This window comes from Myotis yumanensis, unplaced genomic scaffold (genome assembly GCF_028538775.1).
Source record: "Myotis yumanensis isolate MYYU_CA2020_CCGP unplaced genomic scaffold, mMyoYum1.0.hap1 SCAF_19, whole genome shotgun sequence".
NCBI classification, from domain to species: domain Eukaryota; kingdom Metazoa; phylum Chordata; class Mammalia; order Chiroptera; family Vespertilionidae; genus Myotis; species Myotis yumanensis.
Genome location: NW_027223770.1, coordinates 803,575 through 822,052, shown reverse-complemented (window position 1 = coordinate 822,052; position 18,478 = coordinate 803,575). Strand labels below are relative to the sequence as shown.

Below are 18,478 nucleotides of genomic sequence, written 5' to 3'. Positions count from 1 at the left end.
ACATATTTCACTCGCTTCTTGGTTTTGTCCCATCCCACACCTAGCTCAGCCCAAGAATGGGCAGGGAGGGCCAGAACACAGGCCAGAGGGAAAAGAGGGGGGAGGGGAAGAGACTGTGGCTTCTCGCTCACAGCAGGACAGTCTGTGCCTGGCATGGCCGTGGAGACTGTCCCCTTGTCTGATGGAAAGATGGGGGTGGGGAGAACGTGGCCTCTGCGCTGCCATCAGTCTCCCAAATTCACAGTGTGTTTCCAGCATGGGCCTCAGCTGCCAGGGCCCAGCTGACTGAGAGCAAGAGGGACTGTGGCTAGACAGAAGAAAGAACTTCCTGTCAGGTTGGTGAGACATTGTACACAGCACTGAGGAAAACTGCAGGAGAACCTTTGCCTGGAGATGTTTATAGCCTGTGCTTTGTCCCTCGACACACCTGCTGTGAGCAGGAGGTGCGCCGGTTCTGTCCTGCCTGAGGGGGTTTGTGGCAGAAATTTCCAGGGGAGTCCTTGACTCCGTTACCCCATTCAGTGGTGCTAGGATCCCACACGAGGGGGTCCACTTGGGGAATGCAAGGTTTCCCAGCCATGTTCCATCGAAGACTGGCATCCTATGGGCTTCCAGCTCAGCACCCTTTGGGCTCATGGCCGAAGCTGTTTGGAAGATGAGGAGGTAAGATAGTTGTTTGGTTTAGGACAGGTCAGCGTCCATGCTAATGTGCCGCGCATCTCTACAAGGGGAAATAGAACAGAGTGGTATCCGACATTTCTGGGTTTGAGTGGAGGGCCACAAAACTCATTATTCACAAAGCACACACCATCTAAGTAGCGCTGCCTGATGGAATGTCTGGTGGAAAAGTTCTAGATCTGCGCTGTCCACATGTGGCCACTGAGAACTGGAAATGTGGCTGGTGAGAGGGAGGAACTGAGTTTTACATTTCATTTAGCTTTAAGATGAGGAATGCCAGTACTTCCAAGCCCTTGGTTGTAATAAATAAACGATAAGTGATGTAAAAAGCATACATGGGCTCTGGTCCAAGATGGTGGAATGGGAACACCCTGCACTCCCCTCTCCAGCAACACATAGAATGACACATACAGACAGAGCAGTCCCCCCTGGAGAAGAACAGGGGCTGACCGAACAGCTTCTGAGAGAGAGAGAGAGAGAGAGAGAGAGAGAGATGGAGAGTAAGAGAGGGAGAGAGGGAAAAGAAGGGAGAGAGAGAGAGGGAGAGAGGGAGAGAGGGAGAGAGAGGGAGAAGGAGGGAGAGAGAGAAAGGGAGAGAGGGAGAGAGGGAGAGAGGGAGAGAGAAGGAAGAGGGAGGGAGAGAGAGAGAGGTTGACCTGCAGCAGCTCTGGCTCCAGCTTCCAGCCTTGTAACTCGCCCCCAAACTCTCCTCAAGTCACATTCAAGTTCATGTTAGCTGCAGCTCCAGCCCAGGTGTGGCTTCCTGCAACCAAATCTCCCTCAGCTACAGTCCAGCTTACGTCCAGGATCCCTTCAGCTGGCTCCACCTGCAGCTGCGGTTCAGCCCAGGAACTCTGGGAGGCCTGAGTCCACTCCAGCTATAAATCCAGCCACCCTGCCAAGGGTCCAGTGTAGCTTGCCCCTGGGACCTTCCTTGGCCCTTTCCATTCCAGCTATAGTTCCAGGTCTTCATAAGGCCTGTCCCCCAGGGACTCCCTGTGGCCCATGCAGGCTCCAGCTCCCACTGGCATGCCAAGGACACTGACACACAGTCTACACAGGAGCCCTCCTACACAAGGTCACTCCTGCAGGACCAAGAGAGGTTGCTGTTTCACCTAATTCATAGCAACAAACACACAGAGACAGCCAAAATGAAGAGATAGAGAAATACGTCCCAAGCTAAAGACCAGTACAAAACCCCAGAAAAAGAATGAAATGAAACAGAGACAAGCAATCTATCAGATAAAGTGTTCAAAACACTGGTTATTAGGATGCTCAATGATCTCAACAAAGGAGCCCCTGCGAACTTGGGCACCAGGAGGGACCTGTGATCCAAGCTCTTAGCCAGCCCAGAGACAGGCAGCCCACCAGGAACGCAGGCTTTTGACCCGCGCCAGCCCCAGTCGACCCAGTGGATGCAGTCTGGTTGGACTGAAGCCAAAGCGGGACCTTTGCACCAGTGAGGGTGAAGAAGCTTATTTTTTAACCAGCTCATCCTTTTCTGAGGAGCCACCACAGCGGTGAACAGCACCTACCACAGGAGCTGCTGCCAACTGAGGAGCAACTGCTACCACAACCGCCCGAGGAGCAACCGCAGCCCGAGGAGCCACAGCCACCCAAGGAGCAGCCCCTGAACGACTCAAAGAACAAGAAAAAATGATAGTAAATCATCTAACTCTACAACTCAAAGAATTAGAAAGAGAGCAACAAGAAATGTCCAGAGTGAGCAGAAGGAAGGAGATAATAAAGATTAGAGCAGAAATAAATGACATAGAGATAAAAAAAAAAAATACATAATATCAATGAAACCAAGAGCTGGTTCTTTCAAAGGATAAACAAGATTGATAAACCTCTAGCCAGGCTCACCAAGAAGCAAAGAGAGAGGACCCAAATAAACAAAATCAGAAATGATAGAGGCGAAATAACAACAGACCTCACAGAAATACAAATGATTGTTAAACAATACTATGGACAACTCTACTCCAACAAATTAGACAACATGGAGGAAATGGACATATTCCTAGAAAAATACAACATTCCAAAACTCAATCAGGAAGAATCTGAAAATCTCAACAGGCCAATAACTATGGAAGAAATTGAAGCAGTCATCAAGAAGCTTCCAGCAAACAAAAGCCCAGGACCAGACGGCTTCACAGGGGAGTTTTACCAAACATTCAAGGAAGAACTAAAACCTATCCTCCTCAGACTATTTCAAAAAATCCAAGAGGAAGGAACACTTCCAAGCTCATTCTATGGAGCCAGCATCACCCTAATACCAAAACCAGGTAAAGACAACACAATGAAAGAGAATTACAGGCCAATATCCCTCATGAATATAGATGCCAAAATCTTCAACAAAATCTTAGCAAATTGGATCCAGCAGTACATCAGAAAGATCATACACCATGACCAAGTAGGATTTATCCCAGGGATGCAAGGATGGTACAATATCCGCATATCAATAAATGTGATACATCACATAAACAAATTGAAAGAAAAAAAAACACATAGTCATATCAATTGATGCAGAAAAAGCATTTGACAAAATCCAACACCCATTTTTGATAAAAAACTCTCATCAAGGTGGGAATAGAAGGATCATACCTCAATATAATAAAAGCCATATATGACAAACCCACAGCCAACATCATACTCAATGGAGAAAAACTAACACCATTTCCCCTAAGAACAGGAACAAGACAGGGATGCCCACTCTCACCACTCCTGTTTGATATAGTACTGGAAGTATTAGCCATTGCAATTAGACAAGAAGAAGAAATAAAAGGCATCCAAATTGGAAAAGAAGAAGTAAAACTGTCCTTATTTGCAGATGACATGATAGTATACATAAAAAACCCTAAAGACTCCATCAAAAAACTACTAGACTTAATAAATGAATTCAGCAATGTAGCAGGATACAAAATTAACGCCAAGAAATCTATGGCATTTCTATATGCCAATAGTGAACTTACAGAAAGAGAGACTAAAAAAACAATCCCATTTACCATTGCACCAAAAAATTTAAGCTACCTAGGAATAAACTTAACTAAAGAGGTAAAAGACCTCTACTCAGAAAACTATAGGACGTTGAAAAAAGAGATAGAGGAATACATAAACATATGGAAGAACATACCATGTTCTTGGGTTGGTAGAATCAACATCATTAAAATGTCCATACTACCAAAAGCAATCTATAAATTCAACACACTTCCCATTAAAATACCAACGGAAAACTTCACAGGCCTAGAACGAACTCTCCAACAATTCATCTGGAATAAAAAAAAAAAACCCAAATAGCTGCAGCGATCCTGAGAAAGAACAAAGTAGGTGGGATCTCAATGCCAGATATCAAGCTGTATTACAAAGCCACTGTTCTCAAAACTGCCTGGTACTGGCACAAGAACAGACATATAGATCAGTGGAATAGAATAGAGAGTCCAGAAATTAGCCCGAACCAATATGCTCAATTAATATTTGACAAAGGAGGCAAGAACATACAATGGAGTCAAGCCAGTCTCTTCAATAAATGGTGTTGGGAAAATTGGACAGATACATGCAAGAAAATGAAACTAGACCACCAACTTACACCATTCACAAAAATAAACTCAAAATGGATAAAGGACTTAAATATACGACGGGAAACCATAAAAATACTAGAAGAATCCAAAGGCAACAAAATCTCAGACATATGCCAAAGCAATTTCTTCACCAATACAGCTCCTAGGGCATTGGAAACTAAAGAGAAAATAAACAAATGGGACTACATCAAAATAAAAAGCTTCTGCACAGCAAAAGAAACCATCAACAAAACAACAAGAAAGCCCACTTCGTGGGAAAACATATTTGCCAACGTCATATCTGATAAGGGCCTAATCTCCAAAATTTATAGGGAACTCATACAACTTAACAAAAGGAAGATAAACAATCCAATCAAAAAATGGGCAAAGGACCTAAATAGACACCTTTCAAAATAGGACATTCAGAAAGCCAAGAGACATATGAAAACAGGCTCAAAGTCACTAATCATCCGAGAAATGCAAATCAAAACAACAATGAGGTACCATCTCACACCTGTCAGAATGGCTATCATCAACAAATCAACAAACGACAAGTGCTGGAGAGGATGTGGAGAAAAAGGAACACTCGTGCACTGCTGGTGGGAATGCAGACTGGTGCAGCCACTATGGAAGACAGTATGGAGTTTCCTTAAAAAACTAAAAATGGAACTCCCATTTGACCCTGTGATCCCACTTCTAGGAATATATCCCAAGAAACCAGAAACACCAATCAGAAAGGATACATGCACCCCTATGTTCATAGCAGCACAATTCACCATAACTAAGATCTGGAAACAGCCTAAGTGCCCATCAGTAGATGAATGGATTAGAAAACTGTGGTACATCTACACGATGGAATACTATGCTGCTGTAAAAAAGAAGGAACTCATACCATTTGCAACAGCATGGATGGAACTGGAGAGCATTATGCTAAGTGAAATACGCCAGTCAATGAAAGAAAAATACCACATGATCTCACTCATTTATGGATAATAAAGACCATTATAAACTTATGAACAAAAATAGATACAGAGGCTGAGCTACCTCGAACAGATTGTCAAACTACACCGGGAAGACCGGGAAGGGTTGGGGGGCAGGAGGGGGGTGGTAAGAGATCAACCGAAGGACTTGTATGCATGCATATAAGCATAACCAATGGACATAAGACACTGGGGGGTAGGGAAGGCCAGGGGATTTTCAAGGGCGGGGGAAAAAAGGAGACATATGTAAAACTCTTTGTAATACTTTAAGCAATAAAAAAAAAAAAAGAAATAGGAAACATAAAAAAGGAGGCAGAAAACATAAAAAACAACCAATCTGAAATAAAGAATGTAATAACTGAAATGAAGAATACATTGGATGGAATCAATAGCAGGTTAGAGGAAGCAGAGGATCTAATCAGTGATTGGGGCAACGAAGGAGCAGAACACATCCAACTGGAACAGCAAAAAGAAAAAGAAATTTAAAAAAATAAGTGCAGTTTAAGGGACCTCTGGGACAATATCAAGTATACCAACATTTGAATCATAGTGGTCCCAGAAGAAGAGAGAGAGACAGAAAACCTTTTCCAAAAGTTAATGGCTGAAAACTTCCCCAATATGGTGAAGCAAAAGACACACAAGTCCAGGAAGCACGGAGAGTCCCAAACAAGATGAACCCAAAGGGGGCCACACCAAAGCACATAATTAAAATGCCAGAAGTTAAATCAACAAGGATTTTTTTTTACTTCAAAGTTGAAAATAAACACAGACAAATAAACTTAACAATATACCAAATAGATAACTATATTAAAGAAAAGTAAAAAAGAAAGAACCCAAGTAACTTTTAGCTAGAGTACTTTTACTCCCCTCATTCTGAAGATAAAAGGGCCAAAATAACTGCAAAAAACTTACATGACTTCATAGGTTAGAAGGTTTATTATTAGCAGTGGTATGGGTGTAGTAATTCTGAAGCAAGTTTATGGGCTGTAGAATTAAACAAAGGAGTAAATGCATTGATTTTGCTTGGAGCCAGGCCTCTCATGATGAGGCAAAGGAACTACAAATATAAAGTGGTGAAAGGCAAGAATGAGAGGAAAGGGATATTTTCCCGTTTATCCACTGAAAGGACGTAAGAGATGACACCTCGGTGGCAATGAGCACACCTAAGGTTCAGACCTAGGGTTCTATTATTCCTTAAAAAACACAGAAAACAAACAAAACAAGATAATAAAACAGGGGTCCTTAGCCAATGGCTGAGTCCCGGGCTGGGCTGGGGCGTGGACCTGGACCACCGTGTGCCAGAGGTCAGAAGGTGCTCAAAGCCGACAGGCACAGAAGCCAGCTTGCAGGAGCTCCCACTGCCACATCTGGGACAATCTGAGCATCAAAATAAGTCATCATAATAACGGATTATAGCCATTGAATAAAATCAGAATCCGTGGATCCATACTGACAGAAGTAAATAAGTAAGGAGAAGACAAGAGCCTCACCGCAAACTGCTCACCAACACATGCAGAAAGAATGCTGTCGCTGAGCCCACTATCTGGCAATCATGTAGTGATGTGATGCAGGAACAGGCCTCCATGTGCTCTAAGGAGCAGGATATTCACGTGCCTTCCAATCATCTCCCACAGGTAGTTATTGCAAAGCAGAAAGTAGTAACATTCTACAAAATAACCAGCCCCTGCTCTTCAAAACGTTGAAGTTGAGAGACTAAGACAGATCTAATTGAAGGAAGGCTGAAGAGACATGACAACTGAAATGCAGCCAGTGATTCGGACTGGACCCTGAACTGAAGAACACTGACTGCAGGGGACATGGGTGGAATCAGAGTAGAGTGTGGATGGGGGCGGGCGGGGGGGATGGCTCACACAGTGGGACTCAGCTGCTCTTGCTTCTCTTGCAGTACAGAGAAAGTCATGTCTGCTGAGTGGTGAGAGAATGCGCATGTGGAGGCCACCATTGCCAGGGTGGGTGAGGATGGTGGCTCCTGACAGGGAGGGTGATGTCTGCAGATGCCTTCAGGATTCCAGGGAGGAGGGAAGACGTCAATGTGCTGAGCAGTTCTGAGCAGCTACTGAGAGGAGCCCTGGTGGGCATGGCAGAGCCCTGCCCGTGCAGCCACCCAGGCCCACAGGGTAGGAATGTGCCGGCAAGCTGCCCAGACAGATGCCTGGGGTGTGGGTGCTGGGCCCGCTGACAGCCCGTGGTCAGCACTTGCCCACGGCATGTGGGCGCAGCTGCCACTAGGTGCACAGATGCCAGGGTTTTCTGGGAAGTGCTGCTCAAATGAGCTACATCTCATAGTCACCAAGTTTATGTCATAATTGTCTGAGAGTCAGAGAAAAGCATTTCCAAAACAAGCATTTGCAGAAAACAAGAGTTTTATCAGAAAGTGACCTTGGACCTTCTTCTATCAGCAAAGCCTGCTCTCCAGGCAAGAAGCTCTTTAGCCCATCAAGTACAAAGGCATCCGCCTTTGTGTCCCTGCCTCTCCTCAGCAGCGAGGCTGAAGAGGTGGGAATTGGGTTTGCAGATGCACTAAGGCTTGGAGGTTGGCCATTCTCCTTGTAACCCAGTCCCCTCTGTTCTGCCCGTGCCCGGGGGGTTCTGTCAGACAGACTGCTCCTGCTCTCACACGCACACACACGTGTGTGCACACAGGGACACACAGCCAAGCAAAAGCTCTGTGTCGGGCTGACCCCAAGTCTGAGGGGCCCTGGGGTGTCTCCGGTGGTCGGCTGCTTTATCATTTTACGCTTCTGGGGAAAGTCAGCCAAGAAGGCGTGCTCACAGGTAAGCACGGGAATGCCAAGCCCTCTGGTTATCAGCCCTGGGACCTAAGGGAGCGCCCCCTTCCTGTGTGTCCCCAGCCAGGGCAGCAACCAGGTTGAATCAGCCAGCCAGACTGGGGCTGCTGGGAGCCGGCCGGCGGGGCTTACATTCTGCTTTGGCACAGACGAGGCAGGCCGTGGTGCAGTTGAAGAAGTTCAGGACCCCAGCCACAGCCACGCTGATGTCGGTGTTGCTGGGGTGCAGGTTCAAGGTGGTGAATCTCTGGAGCTGGAACTTGATAAATTCCTCTGGGGCCACTTTGAAATGAGGGACCTGAGAGGAGGAGCAAAAATGAGCAGCAGGTGGGGGAGGGGTCCAGAAAGAGGGAGAAAGCAGCTAGAGGCTGTGGAGGAGGATTTTTTATGTCAGGCCTTTGCCTCCCACCAGCAGGAAACAGAGCTGGCAGCCTCAGGGCACCCACGGGATGGCATCCTAGACAGCGCTGCAGGCCAGGCGGGCCAGGGGAGGCCCTCCAGGACTGTGTGGGTGCCCTGTACACCTTGGGACTGATTCTGGAAGAAATGGCCCACTGCTGAGCAGCTCGACAAGTGGCTCTTGGAGGCATAATCCTCATAATCCTTGAGTTGTCCTGAATAAATCAGAGCAGAGATGGCAGGGAAAGAAAAACACTGCTCTGGGGACCAAGAGATGAGGCCACTGGCCCAGCAGGAGCACCAGCCCACTCCCACACCTTGGAACATGCATGTGGAGAGAGGCGTCGCTGGCTAGGAAGCCACGTGGAGAGCCTGTGAGTGGAGCCAGGTGCATAAACGCCTGCTGTGGCTGCAAGGGGCAGTCAGCTCCCTTCTGACTCTGTTCCTGACATTCCCAAGAGGCACTGCCCTGACTCCGCCTCCCTTCTCCTGGGAAGCGATAGTACAGCCTGGGATGGCTACTTTATTGGCAGCTCAGGCTACTGGGTAGGTCATTGGACAGTTAAAACATAATAAGCTGCCATCCATCTTGATTTTATTCTGTCTCCCTCACCCCTGGTATCAGCCAGGAGAGCTGCAGGCTGCTCTGTGCCCCTGCGGGAGGTGGGGCTGGAACTTCAACACTCCTCTCTGAGGATCAGTGGCCTACGGGACACAAATCACAGCAAGCATGGCTCTAGAGTGGTGTTAAAGCAAGTAGGACTGAGGGTAAACAGCAGGAAGGACTTCTGGAGGTGCGTTCACAGGCTAGCCCAGTCTGTCATGTGCTGAGATGGTCTTCGTAGGAGTCGATGACCTTATCATTTTAAGCTTCTGAGGAAAGTCGGCTGGAGGCCAGATCTCCGTGAAACTGGATGAGGGGAGAGGAAGGACTAGCAGAGATGGGGAGAGAAATGTCTGAATTCAACGAAGATTAACCCCTGAACTGACACAGCAGCCACTATTTCCAGCAGAGACTGAAAGTGCAGACCTGGGAGAGTCCCGTGAGTCAGGAGCCAGGACTCAGAAGAGTGAAGCTGTGTCCTAAAGAACCCTGTGTCCCAGCTTGTATTTTGCATCCCATATGATTTGTGTAAAATGAATGAACCCTGGAAGGATAAAGGTCACAGAGGAGCAAGATGGAAGCACAGGCCAGGCAGGCGAGGGGACGGGGCCTGGATGACACATTTGGGCATCTCTAGCTGAGGCCACTGTGCATGGACATCCAGCCACCAGGGTTCCGTTAGCAGCACACTCACCTCTGGGAGATGATACCCTTAGAAATACCCTCAAATCCATGGGCTCAGGAAAGTGAAGGACAAATGGGTTAAAGTCTAAAGATTTGGTTGCATCCAGGTGGTGTGGCTTGGGGCAAACTGCTTCACCCGCCCAGCTCATTCCAATGGAGGTGACAAGAGGTGCCTCTTGGAGCTTCCGGAGCATGAAATGAGATGCTGTGAGTGAGGGGTGGAGCGCTCACTGCCTCACACAGCAAGTGTTCAGCAGTGCCCCTTCTCCTCCTTGTACCCTTTTTCCCAAAGTGCAGGGGCTCCGGCCCAGCTCCTGGAGCTGTGTGTGCAGGAGGCAAGGCTGAGGGGCTCCGGGAGGGGCACTGGTGGGAGGGCGCTGGGGAAGCCACCAGCTACTCTAATGAGCCAGGAAGAGAGGGCCTGGCCACGCCTGCTGACACTCCATCTGTGGAGGTGGGAGCAGGAGAGGTGAGCAGGAGGGGGGAGGGCAGCCAGGCAGAGAGCAGCGGTCAGGGCCTGGGGGTGTTAGCAGCACTCAAAAAAATGAGCTCCTTGGTGAGAACTCCATTTCTTTTCCCTGGAGCTGAGGGGGTTCAGGGTAAGGCAGTTCAACCTCATAAAACATTAAAAGCCATGCATGATTGGAACGGAGAGCAAAGGCTGCTCTGGAAGGAACAGGCCAGACAAAGGAGGTCGCTGTCCTGCCAGCCCCGGGCAGCACAGGCAGCTGGAGAGCTGATGAGGAGTGTGTGCCACTTCTGGGCTACGATGCCCAGAAGGTCAGGGGTGTGCGAAGCTGAGATAAAACAGCCAACGAGGCCCAGGAGGAAGCCATTCTGGAGTGGGCTCAGGGGAAGGTCTGTATGGGACCGAGAGGAAAATAGGATGGGAGGAAGGGGAGAGGAAGGAAGAAGAGAAAAGGGGAGAACAGAAGAGAGAAAGTGAGGAGCTGTCCTTGGGCAAGCTCATGTGGGAGGATCACAACAGCTGGAGGTGAGCTGTCACTTGGAGCCCAGCAAGAAGATGGAAATTACACTCCAGGTCCAAGGTCCTGAGCCCGGGACTGAGCCGTTGGGGGCTGCAGTGGGGCAGAAGCCCGGGTGAGGCCTGGGCTGGCTGAGAATCATCATTCAGAATGCCTGAGGGGATGAGGCCGGGCAGGTCCCTGGACTGGGCCAGGAGCAGGAAGGTGAGGGGCTTGGTCTACAGAGCAGCTCCTGGCCCTGGAAGAGCAGACCCTGGGGGTGGTGGTGGGGCAGCAAGGCCTGCAGGACGTTCATGGCGTGATGATTCCAAGAGCAGGTCCTGGGAGGGAGATCACTCAGCCTTCTGGTCATCGGAGAAGCAGTGGCATCAAGGGAGCACCGAGGGCCAGGACAGAGGCTGCGCGGCCCCACTGTCCCTGCACTGCATGCGGAGGAGTTTCTCTCTGCAGTGGGTCCTGTCCTATTTCTAAGAGCCAGAGCCGCCCCAGGCGGAGCCTCCAGTCCCTAGGACAGGAGGAAGATTGGTCCCGCTTCCCAGGCCTCTTTTCTGCCCCTCCCCAGCTCCTTCCGGCCCTGAAGGGCCTGGCTAGAGGCGCTTGGGGCAGAGAGAGGATTCCGGGTCGCTTTGCCACTGTCTCCCAGGGATACGCCTGAAGGGAAAGAAGTGGTTGATTCTAGGAAGACCTAAGAATAATTCTAGCAACAGGCAGAATCGCTGAACTTCACAGCTTGTTTCTCTAGGGACGAAGGAGGGAGAGAGTTGAAATCAGGAGCAGGCTGTTGCTCAGCCTCACCAGCATCCTCATCTCTCATGGAACTAGAACTACAGGAAATGGCTCAGCACTTTGAAAGGGGAGAGACTCCAGGTAGAGGCGGCACCTTGCGGAGGAAGTTGCTGATGGACGAGTGAACACTGGACTTGGTGAATGAGGTAGAAAGCAAAATAGAATCCTTTCTAGAGAACTTATAAAACAAGTTTTCAAACTATTTTACCATCAAATGTAGCAATGCCACTTCCCCAGAGTCCCAATGTCTAAATACATAACAGGTTCTGTCACGTGGAGTCAGACTTCTGCCCTCTGGCTCCCACCCCCACCCACCCCAACCCCAACCCCTCCTCTACCCACTCCCCCAGACCCACCTCCCCAAGGACCATAGACCCAAAGGCGCCCTTGAAATCCTGTGTGAAACCTGCTCCAGTCCCCTCTATCCAAACAGCCTGGAACTGGACACCCACGGGCCTCTGGCCTCTGAGTCCACGGCATCTGTGGGCATGGGCTGCAGCCTGCGGTTGCCCCTAGTCTGCCCAGCACTCACCTCCTTCTCCCCACAGATGTTGCTGATGATGGAGCTGGAGGCCGGGCTGGAGGACGGTCCCAGGACAGCGACCACGCCCTTGGGGAGGATCTGACACACTGAGGCGGCAGCAGGGGAAGAGCAGGGGCAGGAAGGAAACAAGGAAAAGAAACTCATCAGGGTGCGGCCAGTGCGCTGCTGGGCTTGACCTCCCAACTCCCCACTTCCCACTGCCCCTCGCCTTCCACCCCTGCTGCCTGCCCGCCTCGCCCCCTGGACGGCTGGGCTCCAGGACTGATGCCGCTTATGGGTGGTATTAAGTGAGGAAGTGGCCCAGGCTGTGGCGACACATGGCCACACCGATAGGTGTGTAAGTCCTCTGACTGCCAGGAAAGGACAGGCTGATGGTGAGAACTGCACGCGCCCCCCCCCCCCCGGCCCCGCCCCGACTGCACTTGGGTTGCTGTTCAGATGTCTCCCTCCTCTCATCAGACTCAAACCCTAAGGGCAGGTGCCAGTGCATGTTCACGAGTGAGCGCACGAATGGGTGGGACACACAGTCAGAAAAGGAGGAGAGAATCTGAGACTTCACACAGCGGGAGCCTGAGAAAGGAAGGAGGGGAGATGAGGGGAAACAGACAGAGAAAACATGAGCTAATTCTCAGGGCGCACTGTGATATCAGAACCCAGCAGCCGCCCTCCTCCATTGGCGCCGAGGCCCCGTCCCACATCCTTCCCCTAAACGCAAAGCTTGATCCTGGCACCTTTCCCTCCACCTCTCACCACAGTCAAGTGGAGCCACTTCCCACGCTGTGACCTGGGGTGGAGGGGCAGCAGGGTGCTCCTTGTGGCATCAGCTGCAAAGCCACACCTGCAACCAGGTCTCTTCCTCTGAGGGCAGCGTCCTAATCACGGCCACACAGCCAGCGGAGGCCTTGGTGGGCGCAGGTGGGGAGGGGGAGCCCCAGGGCTCACACCCAGAGCTGCATTCAGCAGATGACAGACAGATCTGCAAGGTCCTCCCAGCCTGCAGCTCAGGCAGGGGTCCTGCAACAGCGCAGACCACCGACCTGTGGGGGCCCCCTGGCATGACCGGACCGCACCTTTGAAGAATGTGCTGCAGTTCAAGCTGTTTCTCAGGTGACCTCAGCCTGCTAGATGGTCCACATTCATCGGCCCTCAAAGCCCGACAGCAGCTGCAGGGGGTCCTCATTTCTGATCTTACCCATGAGGAACAGCATCCTAGCGACGCTCAGTGACTCCCCTACAGTCACACACCTGAGAGAGGTCAGAGCCAGCACTGGAGTGCAAGTCTGATGAAGCCATCCAGGGCGCACTCCGCACTCTCACAGTCACCCAATCGTCTGCCTACTCCTTGTAGCCACTTCACCCCCTCTACATGCCCTACAGGTGTGGTCCCCATCCCACCTCAGCCTACTGGGTCTACTTCTCCAAGGTCACCATGACCTCTGGGTTCCCAGACACCTTCCAATCTTCCTTCTCACCCACTGCTGTGACTGTTCTTTCTCACTTTCATTGCTGGCTTCTCTCACTTCCACCACCTGCTCAAGTCAGAGGTCATCCAGGTCTTTCTGCCCTAGGCAACCTCACCCTGGCCTGTGGCCTCTGCTCATATCTCTGCCCAGGTGGTCCTGCACTCTGACTGACACCCTGGGTTACAAAGTCAAGTTCCAACCACCTGCTGGATGTCAGCAGAGGGATGTGCACACAGAGAGGCAGAATGCACGGCCATTAAGAGCACGAACTCTGAGGCCAGACCGTCTGGGTAAGTCTGGGCTCTGTCTCTGCCTGTGAGACCTAGAGCGAGTTGCTGGCCCTCTCTGGGCCTGATTCCTCATCTCAGGAATTGAAAGGCTAGCAGCACCTCCCTCCTGGGCTTGTTGTGGGAATAAATGAATTAGTACATGCAATGTTCTTAGAGCAGTGCTGACATGCTACCCTGATCTTCTTATTCTGCCCACTACATCACATTTGCTGTATAGTTGCCATACATCATTGGATTTGATTTTCATACTTTTAGGATGAACATTCATTGTCCTCCCCACTTTACAGATGGAGAAACTGAGGCTTACAAAGTTTCAGGAACTTGTTCAAGATCACACAGGTAATGTGGTAGGGCTGGGCTTGAACCTGGAGATCCATCTAGCACCAAAGCCCATGTGCTTAACCATTGCACTCCCTTCACTTAGCTCCCCAAGCTCAGAACCACAGTCACCCTTGACGCTCAGCAGCTCTATTCACTGCTATACCAATCAGGGGCCAGGCTTTGGCCACTTGACCTTGCCCTGCCATTCCCTCCTCCCCACTCCCACGGCACTCTTGCAGGTTGGCCTCTTCTGTCTCCAGGATCCTTCACTTCCAATCTGTCCTCCAAACTGAGGCACATAGTAATCCCAAAGCATAGCTCTGTGCTCCTGCCACACACTCCCACAGCTGCACTAAAGCCATGACGCTCATCCCAGCTCCGTGGGAAACTGGAAATAAACTGAATGTCTAGTCATAAGGGAATAGTTATCTAGAGTCTGGGGCACATACACAAAGGGAGTATTGTTTAGGCATTTAAAATGCTTATCAACAGTTTATAATAGCACTTAAATCTTTAATATATTAAAATTAAGAGAAAAAGCAGGGAATAAAATTATACGTATCTATACTAATAAAAGGGTAATATGCTAATTAGACTAGGAGACCTTCTGGGAGACCTTCCGGATGTCCTTCCGGACAAAGCCATGGTGGCGGGGCCAAGGCAGAGACGGTTAGGAGCGATCAGGCCAGCAAGGGGGGCAGTTGGGGGCAATCAGGCCAGCGGGGGGGTGGGCAGTTGGGAGTGATCAGACTGGCAGGGGGGGCAGTTGGGGGCGAGCAGGCCGGTGGGGGGGGGTAGTTGGGGTGAATTGGCCGGCAGGAGGGGCAGTTGGGGGCAAGCAGGCTGGTGGGGGAGGCAGTTGGGGACAAGCAGGCTGGCGGGGGCGGGGGGTAGTTGGGGGTGAGCTGGCCAGCAGGTGGGGGCAGTTGGGGGCAATCAGGCTGGCAGGGTGGGACAGTTGGGGGCAAGCCAGCTGGCAGGGGGGCAGTTGGGGGCAATCAGGCTGGTGGGGGGTGCAGTTGGGTGTGAGCAGGCCAGCAGGGGGGTGCAGTTGGAGGTGTGCAGACTGGTGGAGGGGGCAGTTAGGAGTGATCAGGCTGGCAGGCAGAGTGGTTAGGGGCAATCAGGCAGGCAGACAGGTGAGCGGTTAGGAGCCAGTGGTCCTGGATTGTGAGAGGGATGTCCGACTGCCAGTTTAACCAGCAGTCAGACATCCCCCGAGGGGTCTCAGATTGGAGAGGGTGCAGGCTGGGCTGAGGGACACCCCGCCCCCGCATGCACGAATTTCATGCACCAGGCCACTAGTGGATATATATGGATATATAAAGGCTATAGCTAAGCACGTGCAGAAAATAGTTCTGCACTGGGAAATGACTGGACGATGTGACAAAAGTCTCCATTTGTTGAATGCTAATTATGGCCCATGGTAAGCATGTCTATCAATTGACTTATTTCTCAAAACCACCCTTGAGATAGGTACTATTACCATCACCTTCATGTCACTAATGAGAAAAGTGACAGACACATGAGGGCAAAGCGGATTCACGCACTCTCCCCTGCCCTCGGGGTGTCCCCAGCCACTGTCTTGCCAGCCTTGCCCGGGCAGTGGTGATTAACTGGGATGTGGCAGGGGATACTGATTTTCCCCCCCGTTTTCTCTACTCTCTATAATGAGCACATGTTCCTTTTAGATCATGTCATTATAAAAAACAAGATGTAATTGTAAATGCTGTCTTTGGATGAGCCAGTAAACTCTAAGGGACGTCATGTAGCCTCAGCCTCTCTCCATCACGCCTCCTCCCTTTGCTCCTCGCACCCAGAACGTGCTCCATCCTGCCCACCTGAGCCTGTCAGTGTTTCTTTCTGACTAGACCAGGGGTTGCTAGCCTGCTGCCTGGGATCTGGGTGAAGAACAGTGGCCTGTGAACATGCGGGGGTGTGGAAGGGCACTATTTCTCTAACCCTAACTGAAGTTCGGCACTCCTTTTAACGTTGAATTTAGGCAAACCGCAGTCTAGCAATAGCCCCGGTGTCTTTGTTGCCAACAGACATCACAGTGTTTCCACACCACATTACAGTGCTGCAGACAGCTTGAGGTGTAATTTATATTCATAATTAATTCCAAATTACATTAGCAGTTAGACCTGCTACGAGGCTTGGCTATTCAATATACTAATAAAGCACATATATTAATATTTCACTGTTAAAATATTTTAACTTCATTACCACTTCCTTAATCATCCTATCTATTTTAATTTATTCATTTGAACTCTTTTCTGAGGAGGAGTCCAGACTATGGTGGGCAAGGCCTGTGCTTGCCCTTCTGCCTGGTGATTCCCACTACCCTCCCGCCACTCAGACCTGCCAGGTCAGAGGTCTCCCTCCCTCCGCTCAGTACTACTCTCCAGAGCCACCTGCTGGGGCAGCTCCTTGTTCTCTGAGTTCCTGGCAAGTTCCTGCCCCTTGATAGCTCATTCTCACAGAGAATTTTCTCCTAAAAACAAATTCTTATAGAAGGCCACAATCTCTTATTCCCAACCCCCAAACACTAAAGGCTCTGAAACTGATCAGAAAGAATGCATGCTCCCCTTATGTGCATAGCAGCACAATTTACAATAGCTAAGATCTGGAAACAGCCCAAGTGCCCATCAGCAGATGAGTGGATAAAAAGCTGTGGTACATTTACACCAGGGAATACTATGCTGCTGTGAAAAAGAAGGATCTCTTTCCCTTTGAGACAGCATGGAGGGACCTGGAGAGTATCATGCTAAGTGAAATAAGTCAGTCAGAGAAAGACAAGTATCACATGATCTCACTCATATGTGGAGTTTAATGAACAAAATAAAGTGATGAATGTAGTGGATCCTGAAACATGAAATCATGGAACAGAGTGCGGAATCTCGGAGGGAAGGTGGAGGAGGGTGGGTGGGAGGTAATCAACCAAAGACCTTGTGCATATATGCATGGCCCATGGACACAGACACTGGGGTGGTGAGGGCCTGAGGTGGGGAGGGGGAATTGGTGAGGGTAGGCTGAAAGGGAATTAATGGGGGGGGGAAAAGGGGACATATGTAATACTTTTAACAATAAAAACATTTTTTAAGGCTCTGAAACTAAATGATTTTCATTAAACCCTTTTAGTGGCAAAATCCAATCAACAAAGACAGATGTGAAGCCATTTATAATCTATACTAATAAAAGGGTAATATGCTAATTAGATCAGACATCTTCCGGACGTCCTTTCTCACAAAGCCATGGTGACAGGGGCCGAGGCAGAGGCAGTTAGGGGAGATTAGGCCAGCAGGGGAGGGCAGTTAGGAGTGATCAGGCCAGCAGGGGAGGGCAGTTAGGGGCAATCAGGCCAGCAGGGGAGGGCAGTTAGGGGAGATCAGGCCAGCAGGGGAGGGCAGTTAGGGGTGATCAGGCCAGCAGGAGAGGGCAGTTAGGGGGCAATCAGGCTGGCAAGCAGAAGCGGTTATGGGCGATCAGGCAGGCAGACAGGTGAGCGGTTAGGAGCCAGTGGTCCTGGATTGCAAGAGGGATGTCTGACTACCGGTTTAGGCCCGATTCCACAAACTGGCAGTTAGACATCCCCTGATGGGTCCCGGATTAGAGAGGGTACAGGCTGGGCTGAGGGACACCCCCCCCCCCATGCACAAATTTTGTGCATCTGGCCTCTAGTACATGGATAATTGAATGTAAGGATGCATTTGTTTGAGTATGAGATTCTGCCCTGAGCCCCCTGGAGATGTCATGTAATGTATGGTATAGGCACCACATGACCTTCCCAACATGTAGAAACTTCTGGATTCTAACAACATCCAGCCTCAGGCTCTGGTGGCCTGTGCCTGCCATTCTGTCTAACCCCATCTCCCTCACTGGAGTGGGGCAGGGGCCAGTGCTCACCAGGTGCTGCTTGCCTGAGGGACGTGATCAATGAGCCCCGTGAGCAGTGAATGCCTCCCCGGCAGCCCTTGCGGCCTGCTGGCCCCGGGAATTTCCCTTCATTCCCTACGGAGGAGGCCATGCTCAAGAGGAACAAGCCTTTTAGGGAGAACCCTGGGCCAGTCCCGGTCCGTAGGCCCTGCCATCCCTCCATGAGGACTCTGAGCCCAGGGGCAGGGAGGGAACCAGAAACTCGAGTGATGTTGCTGAGAGGAACTGGAAGCAACTGCAGGAGCGGCTGCTGAGATGGGAGACACGATGGGGGCTGCAGGAAGGGGCATTTCTTCGCTCTAGCTGTCGCTGGCCTCGCTTCCAAGGCCCTCGGAAACCTGGCTGGACTGGAGGGACTCATGGACACTTACTTTCTTCCGAGTCTTTCCAGGGAGGGCAGGGTCTGCGGTGACGCAGAGGCCCAGGGAGGGCGAGCTAGG

At 50.5% G+C, this 18,478-nt stretch overlaps 1 protein-coding gene across 5 annotated transcripts in view; it reads right to left on the bottom strand.

Annotated features, from left to right (window-relative positions):
* The window catches only part of GRIK4 (glutamate ionotropic receptor kainate type subunit 4), a 253,215-nt gene that overhangs the window by 107,646 nt on the left and 127,091 nt on the right, over positions 1–18,478 (bottom strand). For all 5 annotated transcript variants that reach the window (XM_070399383.1, XM_070399384.1, XM_070399386.1 and 2 more), the window contains 2 exons: positions 12,017–12,114; positions 8,158–8,323 (listed from right to left, as the gene is read on the bottom strand). In XM_070399383.1, the coding sequence (XP_070255484.1) occupies positions 8,158–8,323; positions 12,017–12,114 (264 nt within the window). The remainder of the gene's footprint in view (positions 1–8,157; positions 8,324–12,016; positions 12,115–18,478) is intronic.